At 25.2% G+C, this 22,291-nt stretch overlaps 1 protein-coding gene across 1 annotated transcript in view; it reads left to right on the top strand.

Moving 5' to 3' along the window:
- The window catches only part of LOC129607158 (uncharacterized), a 79,538-nt gene that overhangs the window by 26,654 nt on the left and 30,593 nt on the right, over positions 1–22,291 (top strand). Inside the window, exon 2 of the mRNA XM_055517913.1 lies at positions 10,714–10,767. Coding sequence (XP_055373888.1) covers positions 10,714–10,767 — 54 coding nt within the window. The remainder of the gene's footprint in view (positions 1–10,713; positions 10,768–22,291) is intronic.

The raw sequence follows: 22,291 nt of genomic DNA, 5'->3' as shown, positions 1-22,291 counted from the left end.
TTTAAACTCTTTAAATATGCATAAATTAAGAAAAATAATATTATAAAACAGACAATATACGAGTACTTAAGTTGTTGATCAATTATAAATATATTCGTACATACAAACATATCATGATCGTATAACACACATTCTATAGTTTTGTATAAATAGAATATATAAAAATGTAGAACATGTAATTTGAAATAAACTTAAGGTTTTGAGTGGACAACATACTAGTCCGTTTCAAATGAATCGAAGTATTTGGGTATATGCTGTTGTTTTTCTTTTTATTGTTAATGTTTTTATTGTACATATTTGCTTTTTCATTTTCTCTCTCTTTCTTTTCATTTTCATTTTGTGTTGTGTTGTTTGGTTGATATTCCAACATTTATTTTTTTATACATAATGTTCTTTAGGACTAGTTAGTGAGGTTAAAATGGGTAATCGTCTGCGTCTTGTATTTTTATTCTTTTCTTTTATTTTGATTTTGTTTTTTTTATGGCTTGTGACGAGAAATTATGTGAAAAAAATTTCAGCGCCATGGCATACAAAGAGGAATATTGAAGCGCGCCCAGCGGGAGGAAGTTCAATATTGGTTAATAAATATGGCTTGTCGTATTTATGTAGATGACATAAGCACCATACTATACTATACTGTATTCATATAAAATATGTACAGAGTGCAGTGAAAAGATGAGGAATTTGAAGTTTATATTTTATAACAAAGGCACATTCATAAATATTATGTATGTATGGATGGATAGGGAATAAAAGGAATGGTAAACTTTGATGCTAGTGGCTGTTGACGAAAAGATACACAACATGACAAATAAAATAACAAGAAAATAACAAAAATGGAAAATAATTTTTTTTTTAACAAAATTCTGAAAATCTTGAGTTTTTTTTTTGTTCATTGTAAATTTACTTTTTTTTTCTATACAACATCAAAAATAATAAAATAAGAAAAGGGAAACAAGTTAAGTACATTTTGAGTATTCATTAATGTTCGCCAATTTACGTTAACCTTTTTTCTTTTGAAATACAATTTGAGAATGCCTTTATTGAGGTGAGTTGATTATTAAGGTATGCACAATATTACATTTGTACACACTTATGTACTTATATGTATAGGTGGATGCAGGCTTTTTATACTAACAACATCCTTTTTTGTTAAAGTGGATGGAAAAAATTAAGATTTTTCTTAATGGAATATTATGATATCGGATACATGAGTTAAGAGTTTTTTTTTATTTAAAAAAAAATCCTTGCAAAATTCCATTACGTTTAATATATAGCTAATGTTTTACTTCTTGTGTCATTTTTGTTTTAATCATATTAAATGTCAAAAAAAGTGCCATCCATTAATAGCTATTCAAGGAATTTTTAGATTCTTGTAAGATTCTAGGCTCATAGTAATACACACATACTTATATGTACATTTATAATGTGTTTGAAGTGAATAGAAAACGGTTTTTGTCAGTGGTGTTCTGAAAATAATAAAATTTACGTCAAAAATATTTGAATTCTTTCAAATTTGGAATAGATTAAAACAATTCTTTTCAAAATATTGCAAACTTAAATCATTGTTAGTTATTTTTTCGGCTTTGAAATGTTCAGTTTCATACTTTAATTCAATCGGATTGAAAATATCAACATTTTTCTATCATGCGTCCAGATTGAATTTTTATCATCGGCAGCACTGCAACAACTGGAAAGATTTGACATATTTGTTATTTTTTCTTTGTTTTGATATTTTATTACTTACAAATTTTCATTCCAAAATTCAAATAAAATGCGTATATAAATATAGTACTAGGAACTAAATTTAGCAATATTTTGCTAAATTTAGCATGATTAGACAAAACCATAAGATTTATGTCAAAAGAAGTACTATTTCAGCGCACTTTGTGTTCGAACCGTTTAAAAACACCACGCATCTTAAAAATTGAGGTTTGTGTTCAAAATATTTTATATATGCAAAAAACGTCTTAAATACGTCACGAATACATTATAAATGAGCTTTCGTTTAACATTTTTGATCGTGTCATATTGCATTCGAGATGTGTTTCAGACATTTACGATGTCACGGATATTTATTCAAACATTTACGATATCAGGGATATTTATTCAGACATTTATGATCTCAGGGATATTAAAGTATGATAGATATTTGGTTCATTCAACTGTTAAATTTAATTCAATTGGATGTGTTTGTTTTGTTCGATATTTTTCTATCAATATTCGTCAAGTTTTGAAAGCCCCATTTTGTTTACTTTTTTCATTTATTTTGGTATATTATATATTATTATAATTTTAGGATTCAAATTTGTGAACATAATTTTTGAAGAGAATTCTCTTGTCAAAAATCATGTCAAAAGTTTGACAAATAATAATGTTGGTTTGCAAACCATTATATTGTTTTTTTTTTTTGTTTATCGTTATGTATTTAACAAATATTTTATTGCAATAATCTAACTGCATTTCAATAACTGTATTCAAATTTTTTGCACTGCATTTTTCACATTTTATATACATAGATAAAAGTCCATTTATCAAAAAATGTCAAAACAAATAACTATAAAATACTTAATCTTTAAAAAATAATTTTTCATTTTGTATGTTAGCATGTCTACTGTTTCCAGACAATTAAGAATGTAGACTAAAATATATAAATAGAATCAAAAATAATTCATTTATATTGTAGATTTTTTTTTTGGAATTTTAGTGAATTTTTTTATAAAATTTTTTACTATTAAATTCTATTTTAATTCTTCTTTGAAAATTCCTCAATCTATATAGTGCATATTTATATGTTCGTATTTATTTAAATTAAATACCATTAATAAATATCAATTTAATTAAAAAATATCATAAATAATTCGATTTTTCATTATGGTTTTTCCATCCTTGTTAATATCAACATGTCAACAGTCAGTCAGTCAATCTCAAAATTAATGCAAAAACCATCAAAGAAAAATTGACAAAATGACCTGACCTGTTGAAAAAAGAAAAATACTAGCAGATTTTCAAAAAAAAAAAATAAAACTACAAAATGTTGGTATTCCATAAGTACAAACATAAATGTTAACATCAAATTAAATTTACTTGATTTAAAAATAATAATAATAATAATTTAGAAACTTAAAAAATTAATTGACTATATACGTTAAAAGTTTAAGAAAACAGAGAGATAATCATAATTTTTATTACATAGTTAAAGTAAAATATGCATATATGTAAGTACATATTATAACATAAATATAGGCGCATATACAAGAAAATGTCAAACATAAGTAAAGAACGATAGTTAATTGTTGACTTGATTGCGATTCAAGCATTTTAATTTTTTTGTTGTTTTGTTCAATGTTCTTTTTGTTGTTTGTTTGTTTTGCATTAAGTATAATAAATGTAGGTAGATAGCGCTATTAACTGGCGTTACGATAAATTTTTTTATTATTTTTTTTTTTATCTTTACATTATACATATTTTTTTTTTAAATGTTTTAACAAAAATTATTGAAATAAATATAATAAAAAAAAAAATATAGAAAAAGAATGTGTATGCACAACACGGTTACTATATGAAAAAATCGTGAAATATAAAATGAAAAAAAAATAAGCCGAAAAATATTGATTTGTCGCGTAGGATTTTTTATTTTTGCCCGATTCATAAAAGTTAATTTTATGACTGTATGACATGATTGAATTATTGAAGTGATTATAATATTTTATTCGCATTGTTGTTTTTCTTATATTGCATTTAATTTAACAATAGGTGACGAGAGAACGTCAAAAATGAGTTTAATATTTCTATGTTTGTATATAAAGAAATGCATAGTTATAAAGAAAAATGAAATTTAATATAAAATCTTGAATTTCGAAGCGTTGGCAAGTGTTTTATATAACAGTTTATTTGTATAGCAGTTAATTGTGTATAACAGTTTAGGTGTACAACACGCTAACAACATAGGGTCTAAACATACGTGTAGTTGAAAGGAGAAGTTATGCATATTTTGGCCGATAGATGGCTTAAAATTTTTATAAGGAAAATAAACGTCAAATCCTCAAAATTAAAATTTAGGTTAGTTTTGTTTTTACTGCTGTTAGAATAAATACAATTTACAGAAAAACTTGTAACTACTCAGAAGTTTCTATTGAAGTAATAAATACCATTTTTGATAACTACATATAAACATTTTATTTGACTACTTTAAAGAAAACATCAGTATTTGATAAGCCAAGGCATAACTATACTGAAAGTAGAACTTGGTAGTTAAAATAAGTGTTACAAGTTTTGCTTGATTTGATTTTGATAAAGTTGTTTTTGTACATTGCTGAATGTTGGAATTCTGTTTGAGAAATATAAAATTTCAGTTCGGTAAATAATTTTAAATTGATTGTTTCTCAAGTAACGTTGGCAATGCGTTAATATATACTTTTTCCATTAAAAGACGAGCTTAAGAACAAAAAATATAATTTTTTTTATTTTACTTTTTAATACACTTTAATTTTGTTTTCTCTTTTTTTTCGTGAATATATTTCTTATGTCTCAACTTGTGTGTTAATTTAAATAAATGATTTTAAGCCCGGTTTTCATCCAGTTGCTTGTTATTTAATGATAACGTTGCATGATGTTGTTATGCCTGTTTCATGTTGCTTTACGGTTTTTTAATGTTCTTTTCTTTCTTTTTTTTATATTTTGTAATAATATGTTCAAATACATATACGTATGTATATAAAAAAAATATGTAAACAAATATTTTATTCATGTAACTATAATTTTGTTACTTGTTCTTCATCAACACGCATAATGTCATTTTTTATGATTACTTTAATGGATTTTTATGCATTTCAAAAATATTTAAGATTTACTCGTATAATTGAATAGAAAAAGGAAAAGAAAGAAAAAGGCTTTTATATAGAGACTCGAAATGAAGATAAGTAATAGTTTTCGTTAATTTTATGTACATACGTTTGCACACACATTTGTAATTATGTATATACGTAAAAGCTTTTAAGGCACTTTACAAAACTTCTTGATTGTACGGTATAGAAAATAGGAATTTAAATTTCAATTTATTTTTCTTCAAATGCAATGAAAACACAGGCGCTTAATGGACAAAAATCTTCTTTAAATTACAGTGAAATATTACAGCTGGGACTCGTATATAAAAAAATTTATATTCTGTTTGTTTTATACAGATTCCGGAAACAGTTAGCCCTAGGTTATTTGTCGTTCTACATACATACATACTTTCCTATCGCTGATTTGTTACGTATTTAAACATTTTTCTTACTATTCAGTTATTAACTGCAGCCCTGACTATGTTACTATCCGCTCCTTTTTTTTAAAACTGTTTTCAATTGTCAAAACTATTCGAAAGTTTTTTACATAGTATTTTTCAGTAACAGGAAACAAATATTTGCAGATTAAATGTAAAAAATCTGTGAAATTGACATTTATAGTACAAAAAATTTATTTTTCTCGGCTGTTTATTTTATCGGACAAGGCTATACTTACGTAACGTACAGTAAAAATTCATAATATTCATGTACATTATAACATATTGTCTTAAAAAAAGCGCATTACGGTTTTTAGAACTTTCATTTAATAAGAAAATTCTAATCATACTAAAACATATTAGTTTGTTCACTAAAGATGCACACTTATACCGTAACAGGTATGTATATTTTTTACGGTTATAGTAGACACACAAAAATACAAAAATATAAATGAAGGTATATATACATACATATACATTAGATTGTTGTGTAATATTGTGTATTCACATGTCTGCACCCATATTATTTTTATAAAAAATTTTTTTTTTTTTCTTTTAAGAGATGGCATGTATGAATTGAGAATAGGCAGGTAGGAAGAAGTTTAAAATTTATAGTTTTTTGGACGAAAATTTTCTCATAGGTCTCGAAAGTATTTTTTGTTTTTCAATTCCATAATATTTAATATAATGTAATGATTTTTTATGAATGAAATTAATAACATAATAAAATACATACACACGTACACATGTTTATATATAATGACGGCAAAGAAAATTTGAAGAAATGCCATAATAAAGCTGTTGTATAAATTTGGAAATCATATTCACACATGTAAATTAAGGTTAAGTTGAAGTATAAATATTGAAAACTATAATATGTATATGTATGTATGCATGTACCTATGAACGTTAAAGCAATTTTATTAATTTTTTAAACGTCAAATTACAGTACTTCTTCCATTCCAGAATTGACATTAGTAGTTTGTAAATGAAACGTTTTCTCTGTCGGTATATGAGTAAAACACAACCTTTAATTTGTTTGGTATAATCATTTCTTTTAATATAGCTTTTTATTTTTATTTATCAAATGTCGGTTTAATAAAACAAGACATTTCAAATATTAGAATTATATGACAACATAACTCCAAAAACAAACAATCTATCTGTTGTAAATTAAATATACTATCTCCACTTATTGAAAAAAAATACGTAACAGCATCAGTTCATTTGCTTACGGTAACGTAGTTGTGCCCAATGAAACGCAAATAGTATATGTATGCCATCTTTGTTTTAAAAATTGAATATTTGACTTGTCAAAAAAAATTGCCAAAATTGAATATTATTATTTACATTCCTTGATGTTGTCAATTTTATTTTTTTTTTGTAAGAAACAATCAGCTCTTGTTAATAAAAGTTTTGAAAATCTTTCAGCTTATCTAAAGTGATCTGTCATTAAAGTGTGCACTCGAAAACCAATAATTTAACTATATTGTTAAAGTTAGGATTATGTCAAATTATTTGTAGAAACCGTATACCTATAATGAACGGAATTAAGCTTTTCACACACATTTTATCTGTCAACATTTAAATGGTGTTTACACAATTGTTTGCATACATAATTTTTTTTTTTTTTTTTGTAAAAACTTAGTTTTAACCGGCGCTGTATTCATTTAACAATTTAAAAAAAAAATTTTTTCTTAATGAATTTTTTTTTGGGAGTGGTAGATAGATACCAAATGATTGTAGTGGCGTCGATATGTATACTTTTTAGAAAGAAAAAAAAAATGTATTTTTTTTTTTATTTTCAATTGTTTAAAAAAGCGTTAAAGTTAATTTTTCAATCTTATTCTTTTCAAGTTTATCTTATCTTTAGATCTTTTTGTCAAAAATGATTTGAATGAAAATAGGTTTTTCTTTCAGTATTTAACTCTGCTATTTTGCTATTATTTACGTTCCTTTTCTCATTTTTTTCTTTATTTTGGATATTTTTAAATTCGTAATTTTTTCAAATAATTTGAATATCATTCAAACTAAAAAATTTAACTTTAAAAAATTAAATGAAGATGGTAGAATTTATGAATGGAATTTGGAAAAAAAAGCTTTTTTTCTTTCTCACAAAAACGATATTTAATTCGAAACTAGCGCCAAAACTTCAACTGTTGTAAATGTTTATGCCATATGTGATGACATCACAAAAAAATGAAATTAAAAATATTGTAAAAAATACAGAATTTTAACCTTCATTTTTTAACCAAGTCGTTTTAAGAAATCTTAATTATTAAAAATTAGTTTTTAAATTTTTATTAATTTATTAAGATCATTAATAATTGTAGAAATCATTGAACTCGTATTTGTATGTACATATACATAAAAGAAAATTTAAAACAATTAATTTACTTTTGGGGATAACACCAATAAAAATATGTTAAAAGAATTTAATAGAAGAATGTTGAATATGTCAAAAATATGTCAAATTTTTTTATAAATTATTTCTGTAATTGACACTATTGTCGGAAATAAGCAAAATGAGAGTTAAATTTTTAATAACAGATAATAAAAGAATATGTTTACGATGCTAACTGATTGCAATGCGATTGAGAACTAGTTCAACTTTTAGAACGGTGAAATTATTGATTACTTAAATAAAATAATCAATATGTTGAAAAAGTAATTAGTGATTATTTTTCCATTCTGACTCAATTCTAATTTCTGAAAAGAATTCACTAAAAAAAAAAGGTATTTAGTTTGTCAAGAAGAATTTAAATTTACCAATTGTTCCTTTATATTTACAAAATAGCACATTTTTTCATAATTTTTTAAATTCGAACTTAAATATTATACGTCATTTGTTAAAATAAAGATTAATATTATGACTGTGTGTGCGACTGTGTGTAAAGAATGTATGCCTGTAAATTTGAAAATGCAGTACAGAGCTGTCAGATTTAAAACTAATTTCGACCAAAAAAATTGTGATAAATTCTTAAATTCAATCAAAAAGTGGGTACCTATGTACTTGCAAAACTTAATAAAATTATTTAGAAAATTTCCAATTTGCTTTGCAACTCGTTACTGCTTATATTAAAAGCACTATTATTTACGTATTTGTATATTAAATGTACATAAATACGTATACTTGTATATATCAGTATAAATTTGTCACTGGTCAATCTAACTTATTTTTATATTTTGAAAAAGCAGAAAGAAAAGAAAAACAAAAGCAATTTAAATACCTATAATTTCCAGTTTTTCAAGTTTGCAAATATTTACGAATGTTTGCTCTAATATGAATGTGTATATACAAACTTACACTTATAATTATTTTATTGTTATAACTTATAGGTTATATAACATATAAATATATAAATTGTACTGATAAAAGATTCTACACATTATGATAAACGTAAATATACTTATAAGTAATTTAAGATTTTTGGGCTAATATGTACATATACATGTGTGTACAAAAATCTGATATGGTCAGAGCAAAATCGATCACTTTTTATGTTTTCTGAAAAATGTTTTAAATGTTTACAATTAGTTTACTCTTATAGATTTTATATGTATTTTCTTATATTAGAGAAAGGCGGCTTCGCATTTGTGGCCATTGTAACAGTGTTTAGGTTTTCGGCTTTCATTTTTAGCCGTAAAGCGAGATAATTTGTAAAATTTAATGCGGTTATTTTAATTTTGTACTAGAAATTAAAAAAGATTGATTTTCTTATAAAAATAAAAAACAATTATGTACAAAAAATTTTTCACTTTACGTCATTCGGTCTCTTTTATTTTGCATTTTCAAATTTGAGGCTAGCTATAAATATAATTTAGCTATATAATTTATATTAACCCATATTTCAAGTCTCAGGAAGGAGTTGTTACAGAATTACGTTCAATTATATGAAAATAAACAACTCATTTTAAGGTTTGTAATTTTTTTCATAGGCTATAAACCGAGATATTGGATAAATGTCAATGTCAAATAATAGTGTGAAAAGCGTAAAAATTGTATATACTAAGCCGAATAAATCTGCATTTCGCAGAATTATATGTATACATACCGAATTTGTTTCAGGGTATTTCCCTTAGCGGTCAGCATTTTTCGAGACAAGTTAAGACCGTAGTAAAGCGAGTTGTTGGTGTAACAAATTTCTCTAGCACATATTCACGACGCGTTGAACTTGATGGGATTACAATACTTCCTTTGTTATAATAAATGTGGTCAATAAAACCATGTTAGAGTATGTATATGCTAACAAAATGTTTTTCTTTTCTCTTCACCTATAAGTGGTAAGAGACAAAGCTAAAAAAGCCGTCAATACACGCTTACACATTTACTTACAAATATAAAATTAATTTACTTAATTTATGCAGAATTTAGTTTTGATTTAATGTATTCAACAATAAAAAAAAGGAGAAAAAAAAATTTCAATAAAATGTGATAAAAGAAAATTGCGCGATTCCATTATAAGTAAAATCTAAAAGGGGCTGTAAACTAATAGCAAATGACCAAACTGAAAACAAGTTGTCATTTTGCAAACGTCGTTTTATTGGACATGTTATGTTCGTATATATGTTAGCATATTGAAATAATAAAATTACATACCTATTAGTTATCAAATTCAACATTATTAGAAATAAAGTTTAATTTACGATTTCGTATTAAAAATTTTTACGATAAAATGTTTTTTTTTATTTTGTTGCAGTATAAATTCTAATGATAATATTTTAAGATCGTAAAGTAAATCCGTAATATAATTATTATATTTAATTTTTATGCAATAAATTTCGATATTTACAATTTTTACAATAATATGTAGAACATTTGCACTTACTTAAGTGAATAAAATTATTTTACTTAAGAACACTTCGCTTTCGTTTAATTTAAGGGAATGTTACACTCTTTAAACTAATATGGTTCAACTCTTTTATTCCACTATTAAACGAGAAGAACAGTTGTATGAGAAATATTTGTGCTCTAACATTCGAACCCCTATCTATTTTTTTAAAATGAGAATTAAATAAGCTTCATTCAATTTTTCTTTTTTATTGTTGCAAATCATAAGCAAAATTTAATATAGAGACGTTCATTAAGTGCTAAAAATTCTGTTAAAATTTCATAGAAAAAATTATATATAAAAACTTTAAACTTCGCAAAGTGCAATCTCGCTCTTGGTTCGAAACCAAAATTTTTATTTTAGAAACGCATGATAACACTTATTTAGTCGGTCAATGAAAAGACATTAGACATATCAAGGCACTGGGTTTAAAAGCGTACGGTTCGAATAATATACCGCTCTTATATCTTTATAATATTATTAATATATTGTGTATTAAATTTATTCGGTGTTTTAATTATCACAAAGTTTAAATGAATTGAAGAATAGCAATGTATTAATATTTCAAAATTAAGTCAAAAAACTTTATTATAATATTTTATTCTTTCTATATTTCAGAAACTCCACCACCTCCTTACCAATTGCACACAACAGAAAGACTGAAACCAGAAGGTTAGTAAATTATTAATTAAATACTTAATTAAGTGCATACTTTATAAAATTTAATTGTGTTATACCAATATTTATCGAAAATGACATTGACAGTTCGACAGTTGTTTCTTCTTAATAGTCTTAAAAATTAAATTGGAGGCGATATTTAGAAATTGTCTGATAAACGTCAAACATTTGGCATGTGTAACTAAATATACAAAATGTGCTACTATTACAAGCATTAAAATTATATTAATAAACTATTTGCCCCGAAAAGTATGCAATTTTCATAAATCTTTCAGTGTCTACACAAACTTTAAAAAACAAATTTACCGGCTATATTATAATGGCAAATATATTTTATTTCTTCTTATCACAAAATTTAATAGTAATTTAAAAGAAATCGTAATTTAGTTTCTTACGCAACATGTTTGTTATAAGGTTTTGTCTGCCTCAGGTTTGCATTGATTTTGAAATATTATGATTAAATTTTCTGATTTCTTATAATTTCCCAAAAATTTTTATAATTTCAAAATTGATACTGAATCAATAAAATAAATAAACAGACATGATTACTAACATATAAAAATTTTGGTTTTCAAGGTCTTTAAACTTCAAAAATACAAAAAAAAAATTAAATAATAACAAAAAAGCACCAAAGAATTGGCATAAATATTAAAATATTGAAATGTCTAGATTTTATTTTCTTTTATCTTTATTTTTTTTTCATTAATCTTCTTTTCTAATTTAAATTTTAATGGCAAAAATGTTTGTGAAAATCTTAAAAATTATCGGTTTTTTTCCATTACATTTGTATATATGTATGTGTATTTGTTGTACGTATACATGCGTAAAGAAGTGAACATGCTGAGAATTTGTATTTAATTTAATGACGCTTAAAATTATTTTATTGATATTACGGAACTCCCGTTGTTGGTCTTAATTTTAAAAAGTAAAATTTTTAAAATATTTTAGTAGTAATCCTAAAGAAGAACTTATTTTCAGCGGTAGCAAGTGTTTATCACCATGCAACGAGGCTTTTCGTTGCGTTTTTAGTTCTTGTATTCCGGAAATTCACAACATTTTGAATATATCAAAATATATTTTCTTATTCATTCAGAATACTCGGTGTCCTGTGCTTTTTAATTTGTATTCGAATATTTTAAACGTATTCTTTTTATTCCTATTTCAGAAGTAGAATACAGTGACATTTTGCAATGTCAAATTTCCTTTTTTTCTGATTATGTATTCAACTAGAATGTAAGTGTAAAAATGTTAACAATAATGTTTTTATGTCGCCATACATGCGTTTAATTAGATAAACGTTCTTAAAACTCATTGTTTTTGTAGTTTTTTAGGATCTACAATCTCGCTGCCAGTATATTTGCGGTCACCTTTGACATTTGTTTTGACCTAAAACTAATTTTAACTTAAGCTAATTTATGATATCCTATAGTGGTAGAATTTATTTGAAATTTGTGTTATTCTAAATAAATATGTATGTATGTGTGTTAGGTTTTTTCTTAAATATTAAGAAGTAATATAAGAAATTTGTCTTCAAACTTTAAATGTGTTTCATATATCTACAAGTATGATGCATGTACAACAAAACACAAAATATTTTTTGCAAATATAAAATTTATACGTACATAGATGAAAATAAGATAAAATATGTACATACATTGTGCAAGTTAAAATAAAACCAAAACATTAAAATATATTATAAAGATCAATAAGCTCTGGACACTCAGAGATCTCCAAAAATTATAAAAGGCAACTTAAATATATTTTTTGAGAGAAATTTAAAATACCGGTTATAAATAAAATTTTCTAAGTTTTATTTTTTTATGAAAAAATTTTAATTTAATAATATTTAATTCTGACAGTATAAGTGGCGTTTCGTAATGTCAAAAAAATATATGTACATACAAATAATATATGTATATATGTTTGTACTAAAAGCTTGTTAAATAATCTTAATATCGCTTAAATAAAGGTTAAATCTAAATATCGAACGAAGAAAAATTTTCAATAAAATTTATTAGAAAATGAGCTTTAAAAAAGCAGAGTCTAGACCGCCTGATTTTTCTCTTACGTCAAAGTATATTATGAGATACTTACAAATGTAGCAATATAAATATTCAATGTATATATATGTATGTGTGTGATTGCTTGTGAACCTGTGCCAACAGCAAAATATTATATATAATTATATAGTTACAGATAGTGTTTATACTGTTATACAGTCATATATACATAAGTATTAATTGTATAATGTGCGTATGTAAGTATGTATAAATGTATATAAATTTTCAACAGTTAAAATAGTAAACTTTCAGAAATATAAAGAACAAGAAAGAAAACTAAGAAAATAAAGTTTACATTTATAAATATGTGCATGCAAATAAATTTATATACGAATACGAACATGTGTGTATAATTATATGCATAAATACAAGTATGTATATACAACAACCCGAAATATTAAAAGCAAAAAGATTCTTACAAATATACATATGTACATATGTATATGATTTGTGTTTTTTTTTTTCAAAATATCCGATTATTTATTTATTTTGTAAACAGGTTTTGGCAAACGCGAAGAAAAGTGGCGCCTCGTCTTTATTAAAATTTAAATATGACAAGAAAAATTTTATTTACAGAATGAATATGAAAAAAATAAGAGAAAAAGAAAATATTAATCTATTTACTTTTATATAAGTACATACATATTATGTGTGCATGTTTGGACGTAAGTATGTACATTGTGCAAACATTATATAAAATTTTATTCCAAAACGCAGGCATTTGTATACAAGAAACTTTTATAGAATGGTCAGAAGCTGCAAATATACAAATATTAATATGTACTATACATACAAACCTACGTAAAGATTATTAATACAGAAACATACATATGTACTTATAAAATCACATAAATTATTGATTCCCTATTAATCATTTTTGAAGTATGTATATTTAAATTAATTAATGTTATTTGCATGTTTTTCCAAAAATTAAAATATAAATTTTTTTTATGATCATTTACTTTAATTCCGTCACATTGAATAGTTTTAATGTTAGTGTAATTATTGCAATAAAAGAGTGCGGGTGATGATTTAGAATAACTGTTATTTGCTATGACATATATACATATAATTTGACATTTTTTATTGCTCTTTTTTTTTTAATTTTAAGGTTTCTTAGTTTTCATTAGTCATTATAGTTGTTATGTCAAAAGCATAAAAAAATTGAAACTACTTAAGTATTACCTCAGTAATTTGTGACTCTTAATAAAGGATGAAACATTTTAGGTATTGTGTAGGTATTGTTAAAAATTATACACGAAAATTATAAAATTTCGTGCCTCATAATCTTTCGATTAAATTTTTTGAAAAGAAAGAGATTTTTGTCTCATAATAACAACGAATCTTCCTAACGCGATACTTATCCTAGACCCTCGAATTTGATTCACTTTATTGAGTATTGCAGGTACATAGTTGGAAGTTATATTTATAAAACCAATAATGTTAACTTTCAAAACTCCACATATTTCTGGTTTAATCCTGAAAAGAATTGGGAAAGTTCAAATGACACAATTTCAGACACAAATTGACAGGATCTAAATTTTATTTCGATATGTCGGTGATTTCTGTTATTGTATAACAGTTTGTGGTATGCCATACTTTAATAGTGAAACCATATCCTTATGTCGGAATCAATGTCAGGTTTTCAAACAAATGATCATTGTTCATTGATTTCCATGACAAATGTTAAGCTTACTTTTAGTAAAATTTGTTGATGCGAAATGGATAAATTTTTTACATTACAAATTTTATTTACATTATCAAATACCAAATACATAATTTCATATTTGGTAAAATTTGAAAATACAACAAAAAAAAAAATTGCTGACAAATTTAACATTATGTATAGATATTCAAGTCGGCATACTATTCGACAATTGAAATTTACCACGCTTCTGTAAACACGTATTTTTTTGTAAATTGAATGCCAAATTTTGTGCAATACTGAATTCTAAATTTTCGAAAACGGTGATTATTTTTTTATTCCATGTGATTATTTCCATTTTAAAAGACATTATTTATTACAAATACCTACACAACCATATGCGTACATACATATGTACATGTGCAATAAAACATGTTCCAATATAATAAATACTTTACATTTGTGTTTTTCATTTATATTTATTAAATTTTTTGAAATGGCACCAATAATTGTTTATAAATGCAATCATTCGAAATTAATAACTTGTCATTCATTTTAATTAAAATCTTTGAATTATACTTAATTAATAGTTTTTACTAAATGAATTAATTCAGTAAAACAAATTAGCAAAATAATTTTTAATTTCATAATAAAGTTCACAATAACGCCTTTAATTTTATGCTAGACTACATTTATTTAAACATTTCATTTTATTAAAAAATTACAAAATGCGGTTCGAAATTAATAATAGGATATTATAGTATAGGACAGATCCGGAATTTTTACAAATAGGATTCTGTTATATTCAAAGTTTTTACTTGTTTCAAATATATACTAAAGGTGGTTGTACAAATTAACATTTGAATAGGAAATTAAAGAGTTGAAAATGTTTTACGGTAAATTGTTATTATTTTTTTTAAGTGTTATATTATCATACAGTTATTTACAGGATTGAAACTGCAAAATACACGAAAATTTAATAATAAACTTTCACATTATATAAGAGATATTGTACTTACAACAAGCTTTCACATCAAATGTCAATTTGATTAAATTAGAAATTGGACGCTTACTAGAATTTATACATATTTTACAAATGAACACATGTATAACACATTTAATATTTAGAATAAACGTGTATAAAATCACCATTTATTCTACCAGTTTTTGATTCTTTTATTTCAATTTTTTTAAAAAAATGAAAGAACTAGAAAATTTTATTTCATAAAAACGACAAAGCACAGGTTCGTATTATGACAAAATGGATTATAAATAAACCTATATATGAATGAGTCATACTCTATTAAAACATTTAAAATTAGAGTGAACAAAGCTTTACTATCCAACAAAAAATTATTTGAAACATATACAGGGTATTTTTTTTAAATAAAAAATGATAGCAAATTACAAATTTTGGGTAACATGATGTGTAAACGCTTCCCCTAACGCCTCAAAATACGGATGACGTTAATTTTGTAGTAAATTGTGATCAATCGTTGCAAGACACTCTTGTATAAGTACTTTTAATCAAAATAATTTCATATGTGTGGAAAACTGTTTTTATTAAAATAAGAGTATACCAATTACGATCAGATTTTTTTAAAATAGAGAAGCTGGATGATTTCAAGTTAATTAAAGAACATTCATCGGAATAATTTCAGTTTTCATCTTACTTCGTTTTGCTATCATTTATTTATTCTTGGATTTTATAATGCACACCCTGTATTTCAACTGAAAGGAATTTGAAAAAAAAAAATTAATTAAATATTTACTAGCAATTTTTTTCTTTTATATTTTTTTTTTTTCTGAAAAACCAGACACAGAAATTTCCGTACTGAATAAAAAATCGCAGCTAGTTACAGATCTAGATTTTATACATTTGTTCTTATATAAACATGCGATGTGACAATAGTGAATAGGCTGAATATTTATACTATATGTTATGCCATCTTTTCGTCTTTTGATGAAAATAGGACTATGTATACAGAATCGTTCAAATTTATGGTCAAGAATAAATAAGTATGTAAAATTCTAATTTGGAAGGGTTGAAGTGCATAAGAATTTAGGTACTATATTAAAAATTTTTAAGAATATTCGAATTTAACTGAATTGTAAAGTATGTAATATTTATGTATCTACATAAAATATTTCGTTATATATATATACACATATGACAGACAGATGGTCATGAATACGTCCAAATAAAAGTCAAACCAATAACCACTTTTCTACAACAATTCTTCTAAAGTATTAAAAAACTTCTAAAGTATGAGATGAAAATTTTAGCAAATTAATTATTACAACACTCTCCCAACATCTCCGTAAGTGTTTATTGTAAAAAAATTAACACTAAGCTAGAGAGCATATAAAACCGTTTCAAAACACAGAGAATATGAAATGTGAGAGAGAAATAAAAGGAAATAATAACAAAAGAAAAAGCGAAAGATGTACATTTTACTACAAGGTTAAAGGTTAAACGTGTGCTTTAAATGAATTTAATTTTTCATAATCAGGTTAAGAGAGGGACAAAATTTAGAACTGCAGTTGTTTGTAATTCATTTCATTCATTTTTGTTTTGAAATTTAATATTGTGCTCACATGCAAGAAAATGTGTATTTGAATATTACAAAATGATTCTTACAAATGAAATCTTACATACATATGTAAAAATTCTTGATCACCAAAATTACAATGAAAAATTATATATCTAAAGCCCAAATTAAATAAATTGTAAATCGGCTCTCAGGAGATATAGTATGTATGCACTTGTATCATTGGTCAGCATTATTTTTAAGGCACAACATACTTAATTTAGAAAATTTAAATCTGTCATCTTATATAATTGTAATTAATACTCTCCAAACAAATAAATTTAGTAAATTTGTACATACACATGTACCTTCATAAAAACATATGGAAACGTGCCACTACCTGCATTTCATGTCAAAATTTTTGTATACGGGCTTTGTATCTTTTTCTATAACGATATGTAGGCATGTTACGTCAAGTTAATGTTATATACATATGTACGTACCACAATATATGTACATACATACTTACATCCATGTAAAAGCAGTAACTAACTATACGAAGTTACATTATTAAGTCAAATAATATTACTCACAAGACAAATCAATATAAAAACACCGGTGCAGCTGTTTAAATCGGCGCCAGAATTCTTCGCGAATTAACTAAAAGTCTTTTTTTTTTTCTTTTTTTTTAACTTATGTAGTTAATATGGGGTTCGAATGGAAATTCAAATAAACGTATATGTGCATGTTTCTTGTGTTTGCGCGTATATTATGTACGAGTACAAATGTGTACTATTATACGAGCACATATTTTAAACGCATACTAATAGTATATACGTTTGGATGTATATAATATGTATGTTTAGTATGTAAGCATACTTACGTATTATATGTTTGAAGCAAATACACAGCCGACGACTATTATTGTATAAAAGAACAATAAAAATTATAATCATAAGAATAAAAAGAAAAAAAAAATTTAAAAAAGAAAATAAAAAGTCACCAGTCAAGAGCAGCAAACTGTGCTTGGAAATTTTCTCTCTTATATTATTTTTATTTATATTTTTTTGTTTTTATTCTGTTGTCGCTGTAATAAAAATAGTCGCCGCCATCATTTTTATTTTCTATGTCGACTAATTGAGCTGCTGTTTCTTTTGTTACTTGCTAACTATAAATGATAATAAATTGTTATATTATTATTGTATTAATGACAATACTGAACTGAAGATGATGAAAATCATGTATACATATTTATATAAGTACATATACCTACACATGCATATGTATAAATTTTACCATTCAAGAAATTTTCACCATATAGTTGGGTGGATTTCTTTTACTTATATACAATTAAATACTTGAGTATAATTAAAAATTAAATCAAACTTCTCCTCTTTTATGAAAGGATAATTAAAATTAAAAAATTAATAGAGGTTGTTTTGTAGAATTTGAATATAACAGTTTTTTTTTCTATTTGTCATACAACATTAAAACAAATTTCATCATTGTTTTTTTTAATTTCGTTGGAAATTTTCACATTTTTCTTTATTACTTTGTTCTACAAATAAAAATGTATAATAGTGTTTCAACTTTTAATATCATATAAATATCTAAATATTTCAAAATTTCAAAGCTGTTGTAACATATGTATAACAGTTAATTAACTAGAAAATTACTGTTAATGAGAATTGTACGAATTACTTATACATATGTATGTATATACATTTGTATGGAAAAACCCTTTTGATTGTATTTATTAACTTCAATATGATCTGGCCAGTATAACAGAATGCATAATATTTTTATGTTTTTTTTTGTTTCTCTACTCCACTTGGGACAGTTAGGATCCTTTCATTGAGTTAACTAGGCTGTGACCGAGCCGATTTTTTTTTGTTATAAAATATATTTTTTTTCTTATACTGAAGGTTATTGATATACTTATGTTGTTTATTTTTGTCGGTATGCAATATCAAATATTATGGATATATGGGCGATTGTTTTAATATTAAGATTTTATTTTAAAATATTGTATATAAAGCTATATAACGTTAAGCATAATTATTATGGTTATCTGACCGGGGTTCGAAAACGAAGCTATAACCACTGCATCGCATTAATCAAATAATACTTTCAGGTACTTAACAATTAAGTGATCCAGTTTTTATCAATTTTAATTTATATGAAACTTGAAAACAAAATGGAAACCAAAGAAACAACACGAGACAAGACTTTTTATTATACTTTTATATAGCGAACATTACTTCATAATAATTTGACGTGATCAATTGAACATTATTTACATTAAACTTATTGTTGAATAAAATAAATGAAGTTTTAGAAATTTGTTATACATTATTTACATAAATATGTGTAATACTTATTCTCTATTTGTATTTAATGTAACTTTGCATTTCCAAATGTTTCCAATTACAATTAAGTTTAAACAATGATTAATAAAAATTATTTTTATTACACATCCGGAAACAGTAACTTATCGATTTTTGATATTGATATTAAGTTTATTGTAAGCAAACTAGTACAGTAAATTCTTAATAGTTCGAATAATTCAATATAAATATAATATAATAGATAATGTAAGCTTCTGAAAAATAATTGTATTAATTGCAATAAAAAACTTTAAATTTTAGTTGGCAATGATTTTCGCAAACTACATTTTTTTTTACGCTTGAATCGCTCGTATATAAACAATCGATGGTTGGCATCATTACGATTACTGTATAATGCAATTTGAAGAGCAGTTTGTCGTTAATTTCTTCGTATACCCTGATAGTTTAGCAGATAGAATGTCTGCCTAAAAAGCGAAAGGTCACTGGTTAAAGTTCAATTCGAGGACAAAATTTTTTTTTTTTAAGTTTTTACCTAAATTCTTTCCTTTAGTTATGCTATATATTATGAAAGAATTTCAATTTATTGAACACTTACTGTATTTTATTCAATGTAATTTTATTTAATTTATTGTTACTACCTTAATGAATTTGTTACTATTTTTAAATTTCAAGTTGTTTACTTGAAAATAAAAAAAAAATAATAAAAAAACCAACCTCTTTTTTTCTATTTTAAAAAAATATACATTTTTTATTTTCGATGTTGAATTAAAATTAACTGATTTTTTTTTTTAATTTTCATTAGATAAGATATAAAGGCTCGTATTTAACAATTATCATAACTTATTTATCACTTATCTCACTATTACTATACTATTTTTATAATATTTTCTTGTTGATAAAATTTAAGTAGATTATATTTAATGGTTAAAATATATGTACATATATAATACTTACAAAAATTTATATATGTATAATATTTAAAATATAAAAAAATGTTTATGTCTGTACAAAAATTTTAAAATTATTATCTTAATTAAGTAATAATATAAAAGTTCTTTTTTTTTTACTTTACGCATTTCTCAACTTATTATAATTATAGTTCTAAGTAAATAAATGCTCTAGTATAATAACACGACAATATTCCAAAAAGTGCTATTGACTCAATAATGACCTTCTAAGGTTAGTAAAAGATAAAAAAAAAATACGATAACAAATGAATGACACTATTTTTTCTTTCGCATTCTAGCAAACACATTGAGAATCATCGTGGAACAGTCTATTGAGTGGAACTCACCATTGTACATTGCATTTGTAGATTTCGAAACAGCTTTCGATGCAGTAAAACGAGATACTATATGGAGTGCTTTAAGGAAAAAAGGAATTCCAGAGAAAATTATAAACATAATCAAAGCGATGTACGATCAGAATGAAACAAGAATACTACACAATGGCGCACTAAGCGAGCCAGTCATTATAAACAGTGGAGTTAAGCAAGGTTGCCCACTTTCACCGATACTCTTCAACTCTGTCCTAGATAACATAATGCAAGAAGTGGCAAGCACACCCAGAGGAATAAGATGGTCATTAACCGATCGTTTAGAAGATCTGGATTACGCTGACGACATTGCCCTGCTTTCCCATACTTACGAAGAGATGCAAGCGAAACTCGACCTCCTACACAGTAAAGCAAAAAGTGCTGGACTCCAAATAAATACACGAAAAACAAAGTCCTTAAGATTAAACTGCCGCAACACGAACACGTTCATGATAAACAACACAACTATAGAGGACGTCACTAAGTTCAATTACCTCGGTAGTATAATAACTACAACGGGGGGAACGGAGGATGATATCTTGAACAGGATCGGACTAGCTAGGGCAGCATTTGGCAGAATGTGGACTGCTTGGAGATCGTCCAATCTCAGTAGAAAAACCAAGCTGAGATTGTTTGGCGCTTGTATAAAACCAATACTCTTGTATGGAAGCGAGACCTGGCACGCAAACCAAGCCAGTATAAACAGCATTCAGGTATTCGTCAACAAATGCCTCAGAAAAATATGTAGAATCTTCTGGCCGAATAGAATCTCCAACCTAGAGCTGTGGGACCTCACAGGTGAAGAACCTATAGCCACACAAATCAAGAAACGTAAATGGCGCTGGTTGGGGCACACACTAAGAAGACCACCGGGTGCGATTCCACGTCAAGCGCTAGAGTGGAACCCCCAAGGGAAACGAAAAGTGGGTAGACCAAAAATGACATGGCGTAGAACCATAAACAAAGAAATCGCCGACAGCGGCAAGTCTTGGTCACAGATAAAAACATTGGCAAATAACAGAGTGCGATGGAGAGGCTATGTGGAAGCCCTATGCTCCTAAACTGGAGTGAACAAAGGAAAAAAAAAAAAAAAAAAAAAAAAATTTTTTCTTTCGAATGACTTAAGTATGTACTATTCATTTGAAATTGAAAATTGTATATATACGGTATGAGTAAATATAAATTAAACAAAAAATTAAAAATTAAACTGTATAAAATAATTATATACGTATAACAAATGAAAACAAAATGATGTAGATGCTTATGTAATCAAAAAGCAAGTGTTCATAATAAAAATGCATTTATTTGTGTATAAATAATGCATATTACTCAAATTGAAGTTGATTCCAAAAGTAAATCTTACAGAATTAAAAAATACTTATTAAGTATGCCAAATATTACTTCATTATTATTAGTACTAAGAATAGTGTGTTTAATTTAAAATTAGTTCCAATGATCTACGACAAGACAATTTTAATGGATATTTTGTAATTTGTGAATCATAAGTCGAATAATTCGATGTAATATTACCTTAAAAAATTTAAAAACATGCAGTAATTACATATTTTGAGTTCGTCATAGTTTTAAGCTGAAATGAAATTGCTAAAATTGCATATTTC

Source organism: Condylostylus longicornis, unplaced genomic scaffold (genome assembly GCF_029603195.1).
Source record: "Condylostylus longicornis isolate FDR11 unplaced genomic scaffold, ASM2960319v2 ptg000026l, whole genome shotgun sequence".
Lineage (NCBI taxonomy): Eukaryota > Metazoa > Arthropoda > Insecta > Diptera > Dolichopodidae > Condylostylus > Condylostylus longicornis.
This window is presented reverse-complemented; position numbering and strand designations above follow the sequence as displayed.